Source organism: Oncorhynchus mykiss, chromosome 17 (genome assembly GCF_013265735.2).
Source record: "Oncorhynchus mykiss isolate Arlee chromosome 17, USDA_OmykA_1.1, whole genome shotgun sequence".
Taxonomy (NCBI): Eukaryota; Metazoa; Chordata; class Actinopteri; order Salmoniformes; family Salmonidae; genus Oncorhynchus; species Oncorhynchus mykiss.
This window is the reverse complement of record NC_048581.1, coordinates 74,638,308-74,657,209: the sequence shown is the minus strand read 5'-3', so window position 1 is coordinate 74,657,209 and position 18,902 is coordinate 74,638,308. Positions and strand designations below refer to the sequence as shown.

General features: G+C 43.2%; 1 protein-coding gene across 3 annotated transcripts; it reads right to left on the bottom strand.

Annotated features, from left to right (window-relative positions):
- Positions 1-1,204: 1,204 nt before the first annotated feature.
- LOC110494561 (DNA topoisomerase 1) lies at positions 1,205-13,032 on the bottom strand. 3 transcript variants are annotated; one of them, XM_021569734.2, is made up of 22 exons: positions 12,877-13,009; positions 12,409-12,433; positions 11,909-12,010; positions 9,533-9,629; positions 9,137-9,254; positions 8,932-8,969; positions 8,008-8,091; positions 7,637-7,715; positions 7,452-7,546; positions 7,145-7,260; positions 6,901-7,022; positions 6,635-6,757; positions 6,249-6,436; positions 5,329-5,473; positions 4,510-4,653; positions 4,245-4,430; positions 4,018-4,086; positions 3,712-3,826; positions 3,366-3,493; positions 2,989-3,083; positions 2,745-2,894; positions 1,205-2,541 (listed from the first exon to the last, which is right to left on the bottom strand). In XM_021569734.2, the coding sequence occupies exons 3-22, from the start codon at positions 11,976-11,978 to the stop codon at positions 2,439-2,441; spliced, it is 2,265 nt and encodes a 754-aa protein (XP_021425409.2). In that variant the 5' UTR covers positions 11,979-12,010; positions 12,409-12,433; positions 12,877-13,009; the 3' UTR covers positions 1,205-2,438. The 3 variants fall into 3 exon arrangements, 2 of the variants coding, with proteins under 2 accessions (XP_021425409.2, XP_021425410.1); XR_005037080.1 differs by having other exon boundaries at positions 2,336-2,541; positions 2,985-3,083; XM_021569735.2 differs by lacking the exon at positions 11,909-12,010 and having other exon boundaries at positions 12,877-13,032.
- Positions 13,033-18,902: the final 5,870 nt, after the last annotated feature.

Below are 18,902 nucleotides of genomic sequence, written 5' to 3'. Positions count from 1 at the left end.
AGAACTACATGCCAACAAGAAAAATCAATTGGTTAGGGAAATTGAGCTCTTGCTGCCATGGCAGCAGAAGTCTATAATCATTATTTCCAGTGTACTGTATTTGGCAAGTTGTAATCAGAGACATACAAAACTGTATTGTGTAGGCCTATGTCAATATGAACAGCTCGATCTTGGGACTCCAAATCTAACAAGGCCTGATCACTAGCTACTTTTGAAATGGCATTTCACTGGTCCTTCGAATGATTTTCCATACTTAAGTCTAGGGACATGAAAGAATGCATAATAATGGGTTTAAAGATGTAAGACATTTTAGATACCTTTGTTACGAGAGGATATCCAAAATCTGCAGATGTTTGCCTTACTGATGATATTTATTGAACAATGCTGAAATCATTATGCATATCAGTCCAATCAGCCTCAGTTATTGCTCATGTTGAATGGATCCCAGCTCAGAAACATGCCCTCAAGTGCAAATGGACAATCTTAAGCAATAAGGCACCTCGGAGGTTTGTGGTATATGGCCAATATACCACGGCTAAGGGCTGTTCTTAGCACGACACAACACGCAGTGCCTGGATACAGCCCTTAGCCGCGGTATACTTGCCATATACCACAAACCTCCGAGGTGCCATAAGGCCATTATTAATTGGTTACCAATGTCATTAGCGGTAATAAAAAAAAAATGGTCATACCCATGGTATACGGTCTGATATACCACGGCTGTCAGCCAATCAGCATTCAGTGCTCAAACCACCGTTCATAATAAATCTTACGTAGCACTTGTACGGGCCTTGACATCTGCACTTAACTGGTCTCGGTCATCCTGCACACAGCAGTCTGTCAAGGATTGATAAAGAGATCCAAGGTGTTAAAGAACTCCAAACATGAGAGCCAGGCCTGCGCCAAACCCTGCTAAATCCCTCATAGCGACTGGTCTAAATCAACAGACAGTGGTGCTTCCTGGGTTCTGTTGTTCTAAGGAAAGATTGAGCTACTTATCACACTGAGTTTTGGGAACACAGGAACCCTCCTGAAACATAACCACAGAACACATTCAAGAGAAATGTTGAAAAGTGACTAAGCAGGCTGAACATACCAGTGACAGATCCAACTTTAGTGGAGGAAATTTGACAAGAAAAAACTATCCCTTTGGTGCAAGGCCTATCAGTCAAGTGCAGCAATAACACAAAATAGACCCCAAGTGTGGAGTTGAGGGGTTTTATTCATTTTCAACCTACAATGAGCATAAAACAAGAACATGATTGGAGGCTATGACAGAAGAGGTTGAAAAACAGGAAAAGGAAGTTGAGCTTACCGCTATAAACACCAACTTTCCTCTGACACTAGAGTGGAATAAAATTCACATTGAAACTCCTGTTAATGTTCTTCATCCTCCGTCTTTAACACAATTAAAAAAATAACTGCCTAAACTGTAACAGATTGGTTTTTTTTTTTGGCAAAGTTGATATCCCTAATTGAAAAATATTTTCAATTACTACATTTTAAAATAGCTTCTTTTTTTTTCAAGTAACAGATAAGGGAGTTGTTTTCCACTCAAACAATCATTAGAAATTATAAAGTTAAAACCAGATAGACTATGCAGAAAGATCCAGAGGATGCTGGCAAGGGGAGAAAAATTAAATGATTGGTTCACATTGAAAATCAGTCCCTGATAGATACTGTAAAACAAATTAAATCACATCCTGCCTGCTTATGTAAATATTGACATGGGTGTAGCATTTTCCCCTATCCGTGTCAATGCATCCTCTTTATGGTACACAATCAACATAGTCCAGTTTAAAACATCACACTCACCAAAACACAGCTTTCATGGTCTTTATCCCCCCTACAACTCATACCTAGAGATCACATTTAATTTCCTCAAAAAGGCGCATGGGTGTACTTCAGGATTTCATTTGATTTAACTGTTCTCTATTAAAATATAGAATCCATTAATAATACATGGGAGGGCTAAAAATACAGACCAAGTGAACAAAAAAATAATAAAATCTAATACACAAAGCAGTCATTTTTTGTTGAATACAGTAGCAATAGGACCCCAGAGTTCAAAGTTCAGACACCTTTAAGTCGTGCATGTGGCTGAAGAGGAAGAGAGCCAAAAGGCAAAAAAGGCAATCCACTGGTTCTCATCCAATCAGAGATTACCGCGTCACCTTTGGGTATGGGTATAGTTCTGCCCTTGAACCTGGCATCCGACCAGACCTCAGACTAACCCACCTCGTCCCCCCTCCCTCCAGCTCATCTGTAATGGCCTATACGTCCTGACCCCTGACATTCAACCTCACCATGCTTGTTGAGTGTACACTCATTCTATAATTTCCTTGTCAGGCTGGCCATTCTGTATAATCGGTTAAGCTAAAAACAAGTATCCAATAAAATTACAATAGAAATCACAATTATAAAACCGCAAACAGGATTTAAAATTCATAGTCATCCTCTGCCATGTCGATAGCCCAGGCAAACTTTTCACGCTGAGTTTTGTTGTAGATCTTCTCGATAGGGATACCCCACTTCTTGCACCTAGGAGACAACAGGAGGATATTAGAATGATAAACCCTCCAGGAGTTTAGACACTCGAAACCATCAACTCACTCACTACTTTTAACTAATCAAAAGACATGTGCCACATATCCTGAGCAACTGAGTGTGTGGGCCAAGGGACAAGCAATGGAGAAAGCAAGATGTTGTGCATGATTGTCAACAAGTTCGTGGTCATGTCTCACCAGGCCACAGAGATGCGTGGATCCAAGTAGTTGAGTTTGGAGGTGCCCAGAGCAATCTGCTTGTTCTCCTCGCGGTCCGTCGCCTGCACCTCTAGCTTCATCAGCTGCTCTTCTAGCCTCTCCACAGCCTTCTTCTTGGTCTCCACAGCTCTGGGGGAGTAAGGGAAAGAATCAGCTACTTCTACATCCCAACGTACAAGTCCCAATGGATGCCTCAACAAGCCAATCATATCCACATACTTACTTTTTGGACTTCTCGTCTCTCCGTACTTTGAGGTCAGCCTTGGCGCTCTTCACATCCCTCTTTGCGTCAGATAGCTGGTCCTTCTTTGCGTCAATCTGGTAGAAATATTATCAATGTCAATAATCTTGAAACTAAGGCCAAGTATAGCTGGATTCTTACTATGCAGCTATTAAAAAAAGACATTACCGAGCCAAGTATTCCCAAAATAACAAAGAGTATGCATCCAGCAGACAAACATAACTCTAAAAACAAGTCACAAATAAACCCCAAACAAAATCCCAAATCATAGCAATAGTATTTTGTTTCCTTTTCTTCCATCAGCAAAGAGCCATCTCATCTGTCAGGTCGACTGGCCGTGTGTCCTCCACGTGACTCACTTTAGTCTGGAGGTTCTGCATTGACTTCTCAAAGGTCTTGGGCGGTGCCCTCTGATGGTTACACAGGATGGCCACAGCTCTGTTGGCCCTGTTGTATGACAGGATCTTGGCTGGAAGGTTCTCATCCGCTACAAGTAGGGGAGAAAATGGATATTACTATGACTCTTGCTATAGCCTTTATACCGTATTACAAGTGACCACCAGCACACAACTATCTACAACAGCTCCTCCCAGTTCCCACCTCTGGTCATACCAAACCAGAATATGAGATAAATGTGCTTTGGGTAGGTTGTGCATTCTTAGACCCTCTGTCTCTGGGTGGGGCTTCATGACCGTGGGGACTTACGGCTGGTGAGCTCCTTCAGCTGCTGCTGCAGAGTGATGGAGGCGTTGTAGGTACGAAACACTTTGGCCGTCAGCCCGTCCATCAGCTCCTGAAGGTGCTTGTTCAGAATGGAGGTCTGGAGAACGGAGGACAGAGAGGAATGCCACCATTAAATATGACTGATGGCAAGAGATGCAGAATTACAAGAGGATATCCAATTCCCACACGTCAAACAGGGTACTCATTTCCCCTCACAAGGTCCAGTGACATGACTAATACACTGCAATTCACAAGTAACGTAAATTGAAAGTATTTTTTTGTTCTTACATTGAGCCGGTCAAAGAGGTCATCCTCTGGCTGCTTGTTTTCCATGAACAGCTGCAGGTTCTTGAATACCTAAGAAAAGGAGGACAGAATATTTACAACTCATAAGAATAACAAGGCGAGAGTTTCTCTGAAGTGAGAGTAATCTGGAAACCATTGTAGTTCAACTCGAGGGAAAAAGCACATAGAAATGTTCTGGTGAACCAAATGTCAATTCTTCAAGGCCTTACCCTCTTCTCCACGGGGACTTTGTTGTAGTAGCGGATGGAGTCTTTACCCAGGAAGTCAAACTCCACCACAAACTCCTGGCCGTCCTTCTCGGGGTACAGGTTGATGTGTTCCACTCGGAGGGAGCAGCAGCCCACTGTGTCCGCAGACTCCCCTTCCTCCTTCTCATTACCTGCTCTCAGAGCCAGCTGGTGCACAACACCACAGGGAACATGTTACAACCAAACTTGGAGCTGTGCGTGTGTGCGCGTGTGGCAGCAGTCTCACCTTATCGATGAAGTAGAGTGCCACGGCTCTCTGTCGGATCCTCATCTCTTTGGACTTCCAGTCCTCGCGGTACTGGTTCCTTAACCGGTCCACACACTTCTTCAGATTTCGGGCTGTCTCATACTTCTGCCAGTCCTTCTCTCCCTGCAGATCAACACACACCACCATTACAGCAACCAGGGGGAAGAGACAGGGGGCACAACAATGAACAAATATGTAAAAAAAAAAATTCAAACAGAATTGAGAAAGGTTGGGTCTCCCGAGTGGCGCAGTGGTCTAAAAGACTGCATTGTAGTGCTAGCTGTGCCACTAGAGATTCGGCGTTTGAGTCCAGGCTCTGTCCCAGCCGGCCGCGACCGGGATACCCGTGGGGTGACGCACAATTGGCTCAGCGTCGTCTGGGTTAGGGGAGGGTTTGGCCGGCAGGGATGTTTTCATCCCATCGCGCTCTAGCGGCTCCTGTGGCGCAGTGAACGATGAAACAGTTGCCAAAGTGCACAGTGTTTCCGCCAACACATTGGTGTGGCTGGCTTCTGGGTTAAGTGGACATTGTGTCAAGAAGCAGTGCGGCCTGGTTGGGTTTGAGGACACATGGCTCTCGACCTTCGCCTCTTGAGTCCGCGCGGGAGTTGCAGCGATTGGATACTTCAAAATTGGCGAGAAACGGGATGAAAAATATAAAAAATGAATTGAGAAATGTTGAATAGGATTGCAGACTTTTGTCGTCTCTAGAGACTTCATTAAAAGCTAACAATACAAGACGTCACTCGCTCCCACCTTCACTGCAACCACCATGAGCCATAATAAAGATGAACCTGCCTTGATTCTTGAGCTGGGATTCAGCATGATATACTTGATAGAGCCTTGGATGTTCTCTGTCCACGACACCAGCCAGGTCACCTTGTTGTCATGACGCAACTCCTTCCATTTGGTACCAGGGGGAGGCTTGGGGTGCTTGGAGTCCCTGTGTGAGAGAGAAAGAATAGAGTGGCTGAGCAAGTATCCAGACATACACACACCAATCTGGTCTAAACAAGCAGTCCATCGGTTAATATAATCAAGAGAAGGGGAAAGCACTGTAGAACATTTTGTAAGCCTTTTCTTTCATTATGTTCATATTGCCACCTGCACCCAGGACTACGAGTTTAGTGGTTCACCCACGGTTTGTAATCAACTGTGGAAAGGCAAAGGTGGATACCTTCCGGTTACTGGCCCAACGCTCGAAGGGCTGCTTGAATGCAGAGCGAATACTAAGTTGTGTTTTATTGCGTTTCCGTCTTGCTCCGGTGGTAGGAATACTGGGGTGAGGTTGGCGTAAATGTGTCAACATGTTTGAGGTGTTGGCAGCTGCATAGGGTACTCTCGTAATCTACTGGGAAGCCAAAATGTTCCCAAACTGGAGATTTAAATGACTGAGACTCCTAGTTTATGGACGCCACCACTCGCCATCGTAGAGAACTAGTTCCCAGCTGCGCCTTACAAAACATGTCAATTAAGACTAGAATTCTGATTACAATGTGAGCATAGGCTCTAGTCGTTTTAACAGAATAGCCTGAAATGTTCTCAGCTCAGATTTACCCAAGAGGCATACAACGCGTAGGCATAGCCATATAGCCTGGTGTTATATTTTATGTATTCATTTAGGTTCACAGTGCAGCCCGGATTGAGGACCCCATACCAAACGGTTTGGTACGAATACATGTAACCATTGCACCCCTACCCAGGACCCTGTCACTCACTTGCTGCAGTTTATGATGATGTCCTCAGGGCGGATGCGGCGTTTCAGCATGCCCATCTTGGGGTGGTCTCCTCGGCCACGGAACAGGCCCGGGGGCTCAATGCGAAAGTTAGCAATGCGCTCCTTGTGATTGTCCATGATGCAGAAGCCATACTCCTGTAGGAGGCGTTCGTTCTCCACTTTGATTTTCTACAAGAAGCAGAGAACCAGAGACAAACTAGTTAGATCTGGGTACAGTTGTTGGAACTCTGGACCAGCCTGAAGATTCCAGGTATTATTACTCCACTGCCTCATGTAGAACTTCACTGGACAGTCGTGGTCTGAACGGGGTTATAATTTATTTATTTTTAAATGTAAGAAAAAGCACCAAGTATTGTTCTTGCTCACCAGTTTATCATCTTTAGTCATGGCCTTTCTGGCCTCAGACTGAGCCTTGAAGTATTCCCCCATTTCATTGAAGTTACACTTCTTCAGGTCTGTGATCTTAGACTTCTCCTCCGAGGTCATTTCCTGTAGGAGGGAACAGAGGTAGACAAGTCATGATCACATGTGTATGGAATTACTGTTCCAAATCATCATTTCTAAAAAAATATGAAAGTCATCTAAGTAACGCAATTGCAAACTCCAGGTATATAGCCTTAAACATTCACTACCTTTCTCCAGTCTTTGAAGAAGTTTTTCCGGAAGGCATCCTTGGTAGTGTACTCATGGTCCAGCATTTTGGCAAAGAAGGTGGCCACCTCCTCAGCTTCTGGGCCGAGCTTCATCTGCTTCCCTACAGAGGGATTTCAGCAGAGACTTGTTCAACCAGCCAAACCCTCCACTTCCACTCAGCAAAGCCCACTCATAAATGGACCAAGTGTCATAGAAATAACAGCACTTGAGTATTAATATTACCATCATAGAAAAATCTGACTTTGCTGGGAAGAGGTTCGTAAGGTGCTGCCATGACTGGGCCTTTATGTTCCAGAAACCTCCATTTGGAACCGTCAGTTGCCCTCTCCTCTTCCCACCTGTAGTCCAACAGGGTACAACAACGTGAAGTGATGGTTGATGCACAAACTAAATCCTTTGTCCAACAGAGATACAAAGAACATCCATATTTTATCCATTACCATAATGAGCATTCCATAACGAGGCAGTCAGTGTGCCTTCACAAAAGCTCTGTGCAGCAACACAGCTGGAGGGCAACTATGACACTCACCATTTCCACTTCTCCTCAGGCTCCTTCTTTGCTTTCTTTTTCCCGTCAGCAACTTCCCCTTTCTTGTTTTTTTGTGTCTTTTTGGGCTTGATGTCCTTTACAAGAAACAAAGAACGCATGAGTCTCCTTTCTTGCAACGGATCACTGAAATATATTCAATATGAAACCCAAAGATTTCCACGTACCTCATCTTGTTTCCTCTTCTTTGCTTTCTTGTCCACTCTGTCATTTTCAATTTTTATTTTTTTGGGCTTGAATTCAGTTCTAAAAAATAAAAATAAACACCTTATAAAGAGGCCTGACTAATGGTAGATTCAACAACTATCTCTGTCTTCTCTACACCAAACTACATAGTCATACCGAAAGGCAGCAGTGTGGTTCTTGCAAAGCCAACAATGACCAAACATTGTCATTGCCCAACAGAACGAGGAAAAACCAGATGGGGTTGGTCTAAACATGGCAACTACAGCCAACATTTTGATCATACAAATGTAACAGGGCCAAAGACTAAGGAAGAAATGGGCCTGTTGACAGAGTTAAGTACAGATCTACTCACTCGTCATTGTCACGCTGTCTTTTCAGGGACTTGGGAGAATGGTAGAAGTGATCATTGTCCGGCTCCGTCTTAATGCGATGAGGGCTGGTGATAGAATTCAAACATTTACAATCATTGTGCATTTGAAATCAAATATGTATGGTCCTATAAAATCTGTTGTGGAAAACGCACACGGAATGTAGACATAACGGAATTTAACAATATTCAAAAATGTATTGAAATTAGTAGGAAATCTTAATATATTGAACTATAGAAAATGCATTAATTTGCCCAAGTTAATCATAGCACATGAACAAAATCTGATTAGTATTTTCCTGCAACGGCACAGGACTGCCCCCGCGCACATGTCTACACTGTGTAGACGATAGCAATGATGCTAATAATAACCTGCTGGTCGAGATGAAAGGCTCTCAAAAACCTTCTCAATTAAATGTTAAATACAAAGTAGCCTATGTCTATAACTGGCAGAATGATATTGGCAGAATGATATTGTGATTACTTGCATCAATCAAGGAGCAATTATTTAGCAAACTCTGGAATCACATAAACGCTACAGAAACATTGCTAACCATCTCTGGCACTTAAAGGATAACTGCACCCAAAAACGTACATTTCTTAGCTTTTTCCAGACCTCAAAAGTGGTCTCCAGATGTGGTTAAAGCATGGTTTTGGACTTTAAAAAAAAAATTACAAAAATAGAACATCCCATGTTGTTTTTCTAAGTGTGATTGAGACCCAAAACTGGAGAAAAAAACTATATTTGGGGAAAACATGAAACTTCTGCACACAAAAAAAATTTAAAAAAATATATATAAAAAAATATATATATATGTAATACAATCGCTGATTTTATAGGGCCCTAGATATGTAACCAGCATTTGTAAGCAGCACAAATGTCAAATGAACAATACAAACCAAACCTACCTGGCAAAGCCATTCTCTTTTTCCTTCTTCGGCTTGATCTGCAAGATGACAACGAAGAGTTAAAACATGCATCTTTTGAAATGTTAAGAGCTATAAATTCAGGTTTTTACTGAGAAAGAGAGTGGACAAATATTTGACAAACTGATTGGCACATCTAAACCAAAATGGCAGCGATGCATCCCTCTCCGTTGGATAATTAGCACACCTCATCCTTCCTGTGGTCTTTTTCCTTGTGTTTGTCCTTGTGTCTGTCTGTGCTGACATCTTCGTGCTTTATTCGCTCCTTTTCTCTGTGTTTCTTTTCCGAGAACTCCTTATGGTCACTGGAATTTCACAGATTACATCAGCAGCAGATTGAACATACCAATAAGGAAATCATCTAAGAGTGTATATTTGAGGATATACTATAGCAATAAAACAGCGAGGAGTCTCTGGCTGGTCCTACGCCCATTCATACACACCCTGCTTATCAGACAAATCATCAAACAAACAGCTACGTTAAAGAGCTCAACAAAGCAAATGTGTGGGTGTCAATTACTGCCCTAGTGACGCACTAAGTTTCACCTATGTGACCCTGCTTAAAAAGACTGGAGAGTCATACCTGTTGCCATATTTTGATTTCTCACGCTCCCTGTCCTTCTTGTGGTCCTTGTGTTTGTGTTCTTTATCCTTGTACTTATCTTTATGCTTATGAGAATCTGCAAAAGAAGAAAGTTATTCAAACGTGGACTGACGGAAAGGCTAAATGACCATTGCCAAAGGAATAGGAAACATTTAGGCTACAGAAACATTCTGTAAATATATCCACTTTTCTTCAACCCTTCTCTAAACCCAGCAGGTGAAAACAGCTAACACAAAAGAAGACATCTACCGCACCAGGAACAATAAGTAAACAATACTCCAGTCTATGCTTAAGAAACACACAAAACAAGTTCAGACAAGTTTCCATGGTAAAACTAAAAGGTTAGTAAAAAGAATACAACGGGCAATGTGAGAAAAAAAATGTTATGCAAAATACAAATATGTGCACAAAAAGACATGGGAAGATTTGACAGTGTTGTAATGTCTGAATGACTGACTAGATAAGAGTGCCTCTTGGCTCAGGAAGTGCTAGGCCAGAACACTCATCCAACACCTGGGCGTGAATCTGAATACTGACAGTCGGATTGAATGTGCACCCGTGTCAGCCGGAATACATTACTGGTTGGTAGAGGTTACATAGAATAGGACCATCTCCAGTCAACTTCAGGCACATTTGGATTTGGGGACCTTGTTCATGACAGACCAAAAACTTAACAGAACACCCTTCACAAATTAAGTTTAAAAAAATTCAGGTCAGACTTAGGGCCATGAGAGAATGTGCCATACATGGTAAGACAGCACCTCCTAGTGCCCATTGACAGTTGAGGTTCATTTTTACTCAGAAACAGTATCAACATGGATGAAAAGAGGGAGCAAGCTCTAACAGGCCTAGTCCATCTGCTTTCACTTAACCAACCCCCTACAAGCAGCAATAGTAGCTAAATTAATGCCAATCTTCTCTCCTTAGTTGATACATATACAACACAGGTACTTCACACAGTCAAACAAAAGTTGACAGCCAAAGAAACATAATACATGAAATGACTTTCTCCTACTGCAATCCAGGCATGTTTTGAAAGGTGTGAGGCTTTAAAATAAGGGAGTCGGTCACAAGGCTCTATGCCCCACAGCAAACTACTGGCCGACACACCAATAAACAACAGATTTCCCCTTCCTCATGATCTGACATCACCTATGGCAGGCAATAAATGCATCTGAAACCAAAGAGGACACAGATGCAAGATTAAATTAATATGTTGGCATCTGTAGATTCTATTAGTTAGGGACTGCAGTAGGAATGTGGGCTATAGGTCTTCAGAGCCATGAAATAAAATCTAAACAATTTGTATCATGGTATTTATAAACAAACTAGTCTGCGGATTCTTTGGGGCAAGCCCTTGCAGAGCTTGGACTGATGTTTGCCTATATACCTTGTAATGATATAGGTAGTGGGTATATCATTACAGCATTTCTTGTAGATATTAAATCTAACAAATAATAGCAAATCAGTGACTGGCTGTTTTCACTTCCGGGCCCCATGCTCCACTACTGCAGAAGACAAAACAATAAATAAATATGTCTTGTATACAGGGACAACTCTTAACCCCTGAGTCTCCATTGGACCCCTGTATTCCATGTTCTAACAAGGTATCAGGTTTTGTGCTTGACATAGGCTGTTCTGACCAACAATGGACAGCCCACACTACATTTACATTTGTCATTCAGCAGACGCTCTTATTCAGAGCAACTTAGTGAGTGCACACATTTCCATACTGCCCCACCATGGGATTCGAACCCACAACTATGGCATGTCAAGTGCCGTGTTCTAAAACCACAAACCAAATATGATATAGGCCTAGTATTCATTCAAAATTAGCTGTGAGGAGGGAATTTTATGATGTTCTGACAACTTTATATTTGAATTGGGACAGCAATCACTTCTTTGCATGTTAAAATCCCAATCCCTATCTGGACTTTGAAACAGATTCACACAAAACTAATCTGGAAAGATGAATAGTTTGTCTAAAGCTGTAGGATTTTGAGGCAGCCAGCCATGTTGTCCCAAGGGCTAGGAGTGGAGTCCTTGTCCATAAGAAATACACTGTCATATGAGAAATAAACATGAATTGAAATTACCTTTTTTGAAATTGTTCAGAAATAATCTTTAATCAATGAATTAGGTCATCAAAAATTGTGTTAGTAGTGGAAGTCAATGTGCATTGTCAAACTTGCACCACAAATCTGTCAGGGATGTTATAAAATCCCGCATTGTACTTGAGTCCACAACTAGTTAATGTAAATTAACTTCTATATGATACAGAATTATCCATAATACATTCGGATAAGACTATAAAATATTATTTAAAAGCTAAACGGGGCCATCAGATGATTTTACTTCCTCCGCCGCTGGAAATCGTGTCTTGATACAAACGGTCCTGCGTGTTTCCCCTCCATATCACAGCCATCTGCACTTCAGCTATGTTTCCTAGTCAGACCGCTAGACAGAAAAAAGAAAATGGCGCAGAGACTAAGTTCTCAACCCCCAAACCCTTACTTTTAGACTCGGAATGTGGCATTTTAAGCCGGCCAACAACAAAATCTAATTTAGTATACCAATAAAACACCTCTAGTTCTTTAAGAATTTGTGATCAGATCGAGATTATAAAATGTTTAAAAGCTATTAAAGAGCCACCCATTTGAACAATAGGCGCTTGTGAGTGAGGCAGAGGACTTAGTCTCTGGACGCCATTTCTGCCCTTTGCTAAACTAGCTATATGTCTGGCTAGCGAACTAGCCCATGTTAGCAGATAGCTAGCTAACTACAGTGTGGACACGTCAGAATTTGAAGGAGACAATCATTGTGACAGTTGTTTGACACATTAACGTTACACTTACCATTGACCCGAGAGCTGGAGTCTATCTGCAAATTGTAAAACAAAGATTGGTTAACTAGCCATGTTCCTTGATTGATGGCTTGCTAGCTGTATAACTTTGAACTTGTTGGCTAGCTCACTGGCTAACGACTAGCTAGCAACCCTGCTGATGGTTGGCAATTGAGACCAGTCTGATAAAATGGCTAACGAGCTAGCGCACAGTGCATTTGCCATCCTTAGTTAGCCAAAGTTTAGTTGAATGGACTTTACTTTTTATTATCTGAAAAACACCATATTGAAAGAATGACAAAACACTTATTTCTGTCACATTTGTTGCAATTATATTCACTGTTGATTGGCTAGTTAGCCAAGTTACCTAGCTAGCTAACGTTAGTGTAGCCTGGCTGCTGAGGCAAATAAAAAAAGCAAGCGAGTTTAATGTCCTACAAAGCTCTTTCGCAATGACACGGCAAACGATTACAAATGTTACCTGGCTATCGTTGTGGGAATGATCTCCACTCATTTTCAATTATTAATCTGTTAAAAGCAAAGTGTGAAACGTGTTGGAGGAAACCGCCGACGAGGTGATGCGAGCAGAATGAAGAAAGAAACAGTTGTGTAACAGACTAAGTCCAAATTGTAAGTAAGTGCGCATGCGCGTGTCATTTTAAATGGGTGGGAAAAAGCAGTTGGCCACTTTTAGCCCCCCCTCCTCAAAACGTGCTCTCCGTCCCACGCGTTCAGTGGTCCCACGTAGTTTCTCCAAAACATGCATACATATCTATCAGAAATTGTTAAATATAATTATTGTTAACCTAAAATATTGTCCTATTCAGTGGTGGAAAAAGTACCCAAATGTCATACTTGAGTAAAAGTAAAGATACCTTAATAGAAAATTACTCAAGTATGAGTGAAAGTCACCAGGTAAAACACTACTTGAGTAAAAGTTTTAAACAATTTGGTTTAAAATATACTTAAGTATCAAAAGTAAATGTAATTGATAAAATATACTTAAGTATGAAAAGTAAAATTATAAATTATTTAAAATTACCAATATTAAGAAAACAAGATGGCACAATTTTTTTTATTTAATTTTTTTTTTTTTTTTTAAGGATAGCCAGGGGCACACTCCAACGCTCAGACATAATTTACAAAGGAAGCATTTGTGTTTAGTGAGTCTGCCAGATCAGAAGCAATAGGGATGACCAGGGGTGTTCTCTTGATAAGTGCATGGATTTAACCATTTTCCTGTTCTGATAGCCATTAAAAATGTATTGAGTGTCAGGGAAAATGTATGGAATAAAAAGTACATAATCTTCTTTACATGTATACATGTTTTTTGGCAAAGGGGGGGGGGGGGGGGGGGGGGGGCAAGTGTTTAAATTGTGCAGTATTTAGAAATCATAAAAAGTGTCTGATAGCAGCAGACGTAATGTGTGTGTAGCATGAGTGTGGGTGTGTGCGTGAGTGAGTGAATGTGTGCTAAGGTGCGGAGAATAAGAGCAGGTTTTCAGTCCAGTTCAAGTGTTCAGCAGTCTGATGGTTTGTAGATAGAAACAGTCTCTGAGCCTGTTATCAGACCTCAAGCTCCGATACTGTCTGCCCGATGGTAAGCAATTGAACAGCTCGTGGCTGGGGTCCTTGATAATTCTGCGGGCCTCCCTCAGGCACCATTTCGAGTAGATGTCCTGGATGGGTGGGAGCACGGTCCCAGTGATGTACTGGGCGATCTTCATAACCCGCTGGAGGGCCTTGCGGTTGTGGATGGAGCAATTCCTGTACCAGGCCATGATGGAACCGGTCAGGACGCTCTCGATGGTCCAGCAGTAGTATTTGGAGAGGACCCGGGGTAGCATAATCTTAAAATTAATTGTTTTACACAAAATCTGTTTAAAGTCCAGGTGCCCAAGAAAGCGAAGGTAACCTTCCTAAATGAGCACTCAAGTAGGTAGCCATGAAGTGCTTTGAAAGGCTGGTCGTGGGTCACATCAACGCCATCATCCCGGAAACCCTAAACCCACTCCAATTCGCATAAACGCCCCAAAAGAGCCATAGATGATGCAATCTCAATCGCACTCCACACTGCCCTTTCCCACCTGGACAAAAGGAATACCTATGTGAGAATGCTTTCATTGACTACAGCTCAGCGTTCAACACCATAGTGCCCACAAAGCTCATCACTAAGCTAAGGACCCTGGGACTAAACACCTCCCTCTTCCTGACTGGCCTACCCCAGGTGGTAAGGGTAGGCAACAAAACATCTGGCATGCTGATCTTCAACACGGTGGCCCCTCAGGGGTGTATGTTTAGTCCCCTCCTGTACTCCCTGTTCACCCACGACTGTGTGGCCAAGCACGACTCCAACACCATTAAGTTTGCTGACGACACAACGGTGGTAGGCTTGATCACCGACAACAACAAGACAGCCTATAGGGAGGAGGTCAGAGACCTGGTAGTGTGGTGCCAGGACAACAACCTCTCCCTCAACTTAAGCAAGACAAAGGAGATGATCGTGGACTACAGGAAAAGGAGGGCCGATCACGCCCCCATTCACATCGACGGGGCTGTAGTGGAGCAGGTTGAGAGTTTCAAGTTCCTTGGTGTCCACATCACCAACAAACTATCATGGTCCAAACACACCAAGAAAGTTGTGAAGAGGGCATGACAACACCTTTTCCCCCTCAGGAGACTGAAAAGATTTGGCATTGGTCCCCAGATCCTCAAAATGTTATCCAGCTGCACCATCGAAAGCATCCAAACTAGTTGCATCACTGCCTGGTATGGCAACTGCTCGGCATCGAACCGTAAGGCGCTACAGAGGGTAGTGCGTACAGCCCAATACATCACTGGGGCCAAGCTTCCTGCCACCCAGGACCTATATACTAGGCACTTTCTTTTGGAAGGCCAAAGAAATTGTCAAAGACTCCAGTCACCCAAGTCCTAGACTATTCTCTTTGCTTCTACATGGCAAGCAGTACCGGAGCACCAAGTCTAGGTCCAAAAGGCTCCTTAACAGCTTCTACCCCCAAGCCATAAGACTGCTGAACAATTAATCAAATGGCCACCTGGACTATTTACATTGACCCCCTTCCTTTGTTTTTACACTGCTGCTACTAGCTGTTTATTATCTATGCATAGTCGCTTTACCCCTACCTACATGTACCCCCGCACATTGACTCGGTGCCGGTGCCCCCTGTATATAGCCTCGTTATTGTTATTTTATTGTGTTACTTTTTTTTTAACTTTAATTTATTTAGTTAATATTTTCTTAACTCTATTACTTGAACTGCATTGTTGGTTAAGGGCTTGTAAGTAAGCATTTCACGTTAAGGTCTACAGCTGCTGTATATGGCGCATGTGACAAGTATTTGATTTGATTTAATTCAATCTTATCACAGCACACTGGCTGGCCATGGTTTACCAACTCCCTGACCAAAATGGCTGACCTTTACTGTCATAAGACCTTTTTTGTCCATTTTAGTATTCAAATTCCTAATTCTATGCAACATAGCACCAAACAGCACACACCAAATGGCAATTTTGATCAGATAGAGGTTCCTTTGTGCACTAGAACTGAATAGATAAATAGCTGCAACATATCTTTCTTTAGCAGTGACAATTTGAAATGTAGAAGCAACTGTGTGGAGCCCATAGGAGATGGGATGGTGATTTGATAAATCAATTGATGCTGTCCTGGCCCTAGTGGAAATACTGCAGTCCACCACCAGTATCTGAGAGAATGTCCATAGGATGGAACTATCATGACCAGCCAGATCATCTGTGATACATGTCAGTATTCGATGTCCATCAATGTCTGAGGACACTGTAGTGCATTTATAACACTTATTCAAAGTGCACAGTGGAGACCACTGAGTTGGTATATCAATATTATAAGCCTATTTTTGGATTGAACATTTTACAGTGTGTTGATATAATGCTCTATGCTGTCAATGAGGAATATTGCAGTAAACTCCCTTGCATCCCACTTAGTTCTCTCCCAGGGCTCATAGTTTTGGCTGGCAGATTTGAGGATGTCTGGCAAGATCAAGTTGAATGAATGTGGAATATTTGAGAGTATTACTCTATTTACACTGTAGTCAAGGTACTACTGCACAGGAATACGTTGTGAAAATAAGCATTTTAGTGGTGCATGTACACTATGTGGATCATACACACTTTTGCTGAGTCAGCAAATCATCCATAGTCAATGAATTATTCACATTTAGAACATTGGTGTTTCTACAATATTTCCCCTCAGTTCTCAGATTGACCAGTAGAGAAGTCTGTTCTGTGTTTGAATCGTTTAAAGACCCTCTCAGATCAGTGTGGCTAAATCTCATTATGAGGATTATCAACGTTGATGGAGGAACAACATGAGATAATACCAACAACTCCTCCCCTCAGTAGAGACCACATGCTTTAGTTCATGATATGCCAAATCTGTACCTTTCTTTATAAAGTACACTATACAGTATATACAAAACTATGTGGACACACCTTCAAATTAGTGGATTTGGCTATTTCAGACACACCTGTTGCTGACAGGTGTATAAAATCAAGCACACAGCCATGCAATCTGCATAGATGAACATTGGCAGTAGAATGGCCTTACTGGAGAGCTCAGTGACTTTCAACGTAGCACCATCATAGGATTCCACCTTTCCAACAAGTCAGATCGTCACCTTTCTGTCCTGCTAAAGCTACCCCAGTCAACTGTAAGTGCGGTTATTGTGAAGTGGAAACATCGAGGAGCAAGAACGGCTCAGCCTCAAAGTGGTAGACCACACAAGCTCACAGAACGGGACTGCCGAGTGCTGAAGCACGCGGAGCGTTAAAATTGTTTGTCCTTGGTTGCAACACTCACCACTAAGTTCCAAACTGCCTCTGGAAGCAACAGCAGCACAATAACTGTTTGTTCAGGAGTTTAATGAAATGGGTTTTCGTTGCCAAGCAGCAGCACACAAGCCTAAGATCCCCATGCGCAATGCCAGAGTCGGCTGGAGTGGTGTAAAGCTCGCCGCCATTAGACTCTGGAGAAGTGAATCACTCGTTACCATCTGGCAGTCCGATGGACGAATCTGGGTTTAGTGAATGCCAGGATTGTCATGGTTCTGACGAGCTGTGCAGTTACCTCCCGGCTACCCAGTCACCGTCTGTTACTACCCGCAACCCTCCACAGTCAGCACCAGATTCAAGCCTTCGTGGACTCAGGGGCCGCAGATTACTTCATTGATCAAGATTTTGCCAGAGAATTACAAATCTCCTGCGTGAAATGTCCTATCCCTCTGCAGATTCAAGCCCTCGATGGACACCCCATTGGCTCAGGCCAGGTGGAATATCAGAACAAGCCCATTCTACTGCAGCTTGAGCTGAATCACTCAGAGACTCTTAGATTTATTTTGATCACTGCTCCCGAGAACCCCTTTATCCTAGGGTACCCCTGGCTAGCGCTACATAACCCACTATTCTCCTGGTTCACGGGACACTTACTAGACTGGGGCAAGGACTGCTATACTAAATGTCTAAGACCCCCACCAAGAGCTTCGTCGTGTCCTCCTGCATCCATTGGAGACCGCTCTTCTTCCCGAATACTTTGACCTCCGGGAAGCTTTCAGTAAGAGGCAAGCGGCCACCCTCCCCCTCATCGTCCATACGACTGTGCTATAGAACTCCTACCCGGCTCCACACTTCCCCGGGGCCGTCTGTACTCCCTCTCGAGCCCTGAAGCAGTGGTTATGGACAATTACATCCCGGAGTCGCTGGAGGCAGGATTAATTCGCTCCTCTACATCCCCAGCTGGTGCAGGCTTCTTCTTCATTGGTAAGAAGGATGGAGGCATCGATTACAGAGGGCTGAACCAGATTATGATCAAGTATCGTTACCCCCTACCCCGATGTCTGCTGCCTTGGAGTTGGCCCAAGGCGCCCAATTCTTCACCAAACTGTATCTCCGCAACGCTTACAATCTGGTGAGAATCAGGGAAGGAGGTGAGTGGAAAACTGACTTTAACACCTAGTGTTTATCACTGGGCTACCTCCATCTCAAGGGCTTACAACTATCCTGATGGTCGTCGATCGATTCTCCAAGGCAACCCATTTCATAGTCTTACCAAAGTTGCCTTCAGCGAAGGAGACAGCTGATCAAATGATTACCCATGTCTTCCGACTACACAGGCTTTCCCAGGACATTGTCTCAGATCGGGGGCCCCAGTTCGTTGCACGGTATTGGAAGGCCTTCTACTCTTTGTTGGGGGCATCGATGAGTCTCTCCTCGGGGTTCCACCCACAGTTGAATGGGCAAACTGAGCGGGCCATCCAGGAGCTAGAGAAGTTCCTCCACTGCTTCGTCTCCACTCAGGCTAGCAACTGGAGCAGGTTCTTCGTCTGGGCGGAGTATGCTCATAACACACTGCCAAACTCGTCCACTGGACTGTCACCGTTCGAGTGTCAGTTTGGGTTCGCCCCCTGCCTGTTTCCTGAACAAGAGGCCGAAGTGAGGGTGCCATCGGCTGAGGCG

What these genes read in the sequence shown, in the direction of transcription:
- LOC110494561 (XM_021569734.2), bottom strand. Translation starts at nt 11,978, where the DNA reads ATGGCTGTGATATGGAGGGGAAACACGCAGGACCGTTTGTATCAAGAC. An exon ending in CACTCTACTTCATCGATAAG is followed by an intron (nt 4,431 to 4,509) that starts GTGAGACTGCTG and finishes GTTGTGCACCAG; the next exon opens with CTGGCTCTGAGAGCAGGTAA. An exon ending in AAGTCCCCGTGGAGAAGAGG is followed by an intron (nt 4,087 to 4,244) that starts GTAAGGCCTTGA and finishes TCCTTTTCTTAG; the next exon opens with GTATTCAAGAACCTGCAGCT.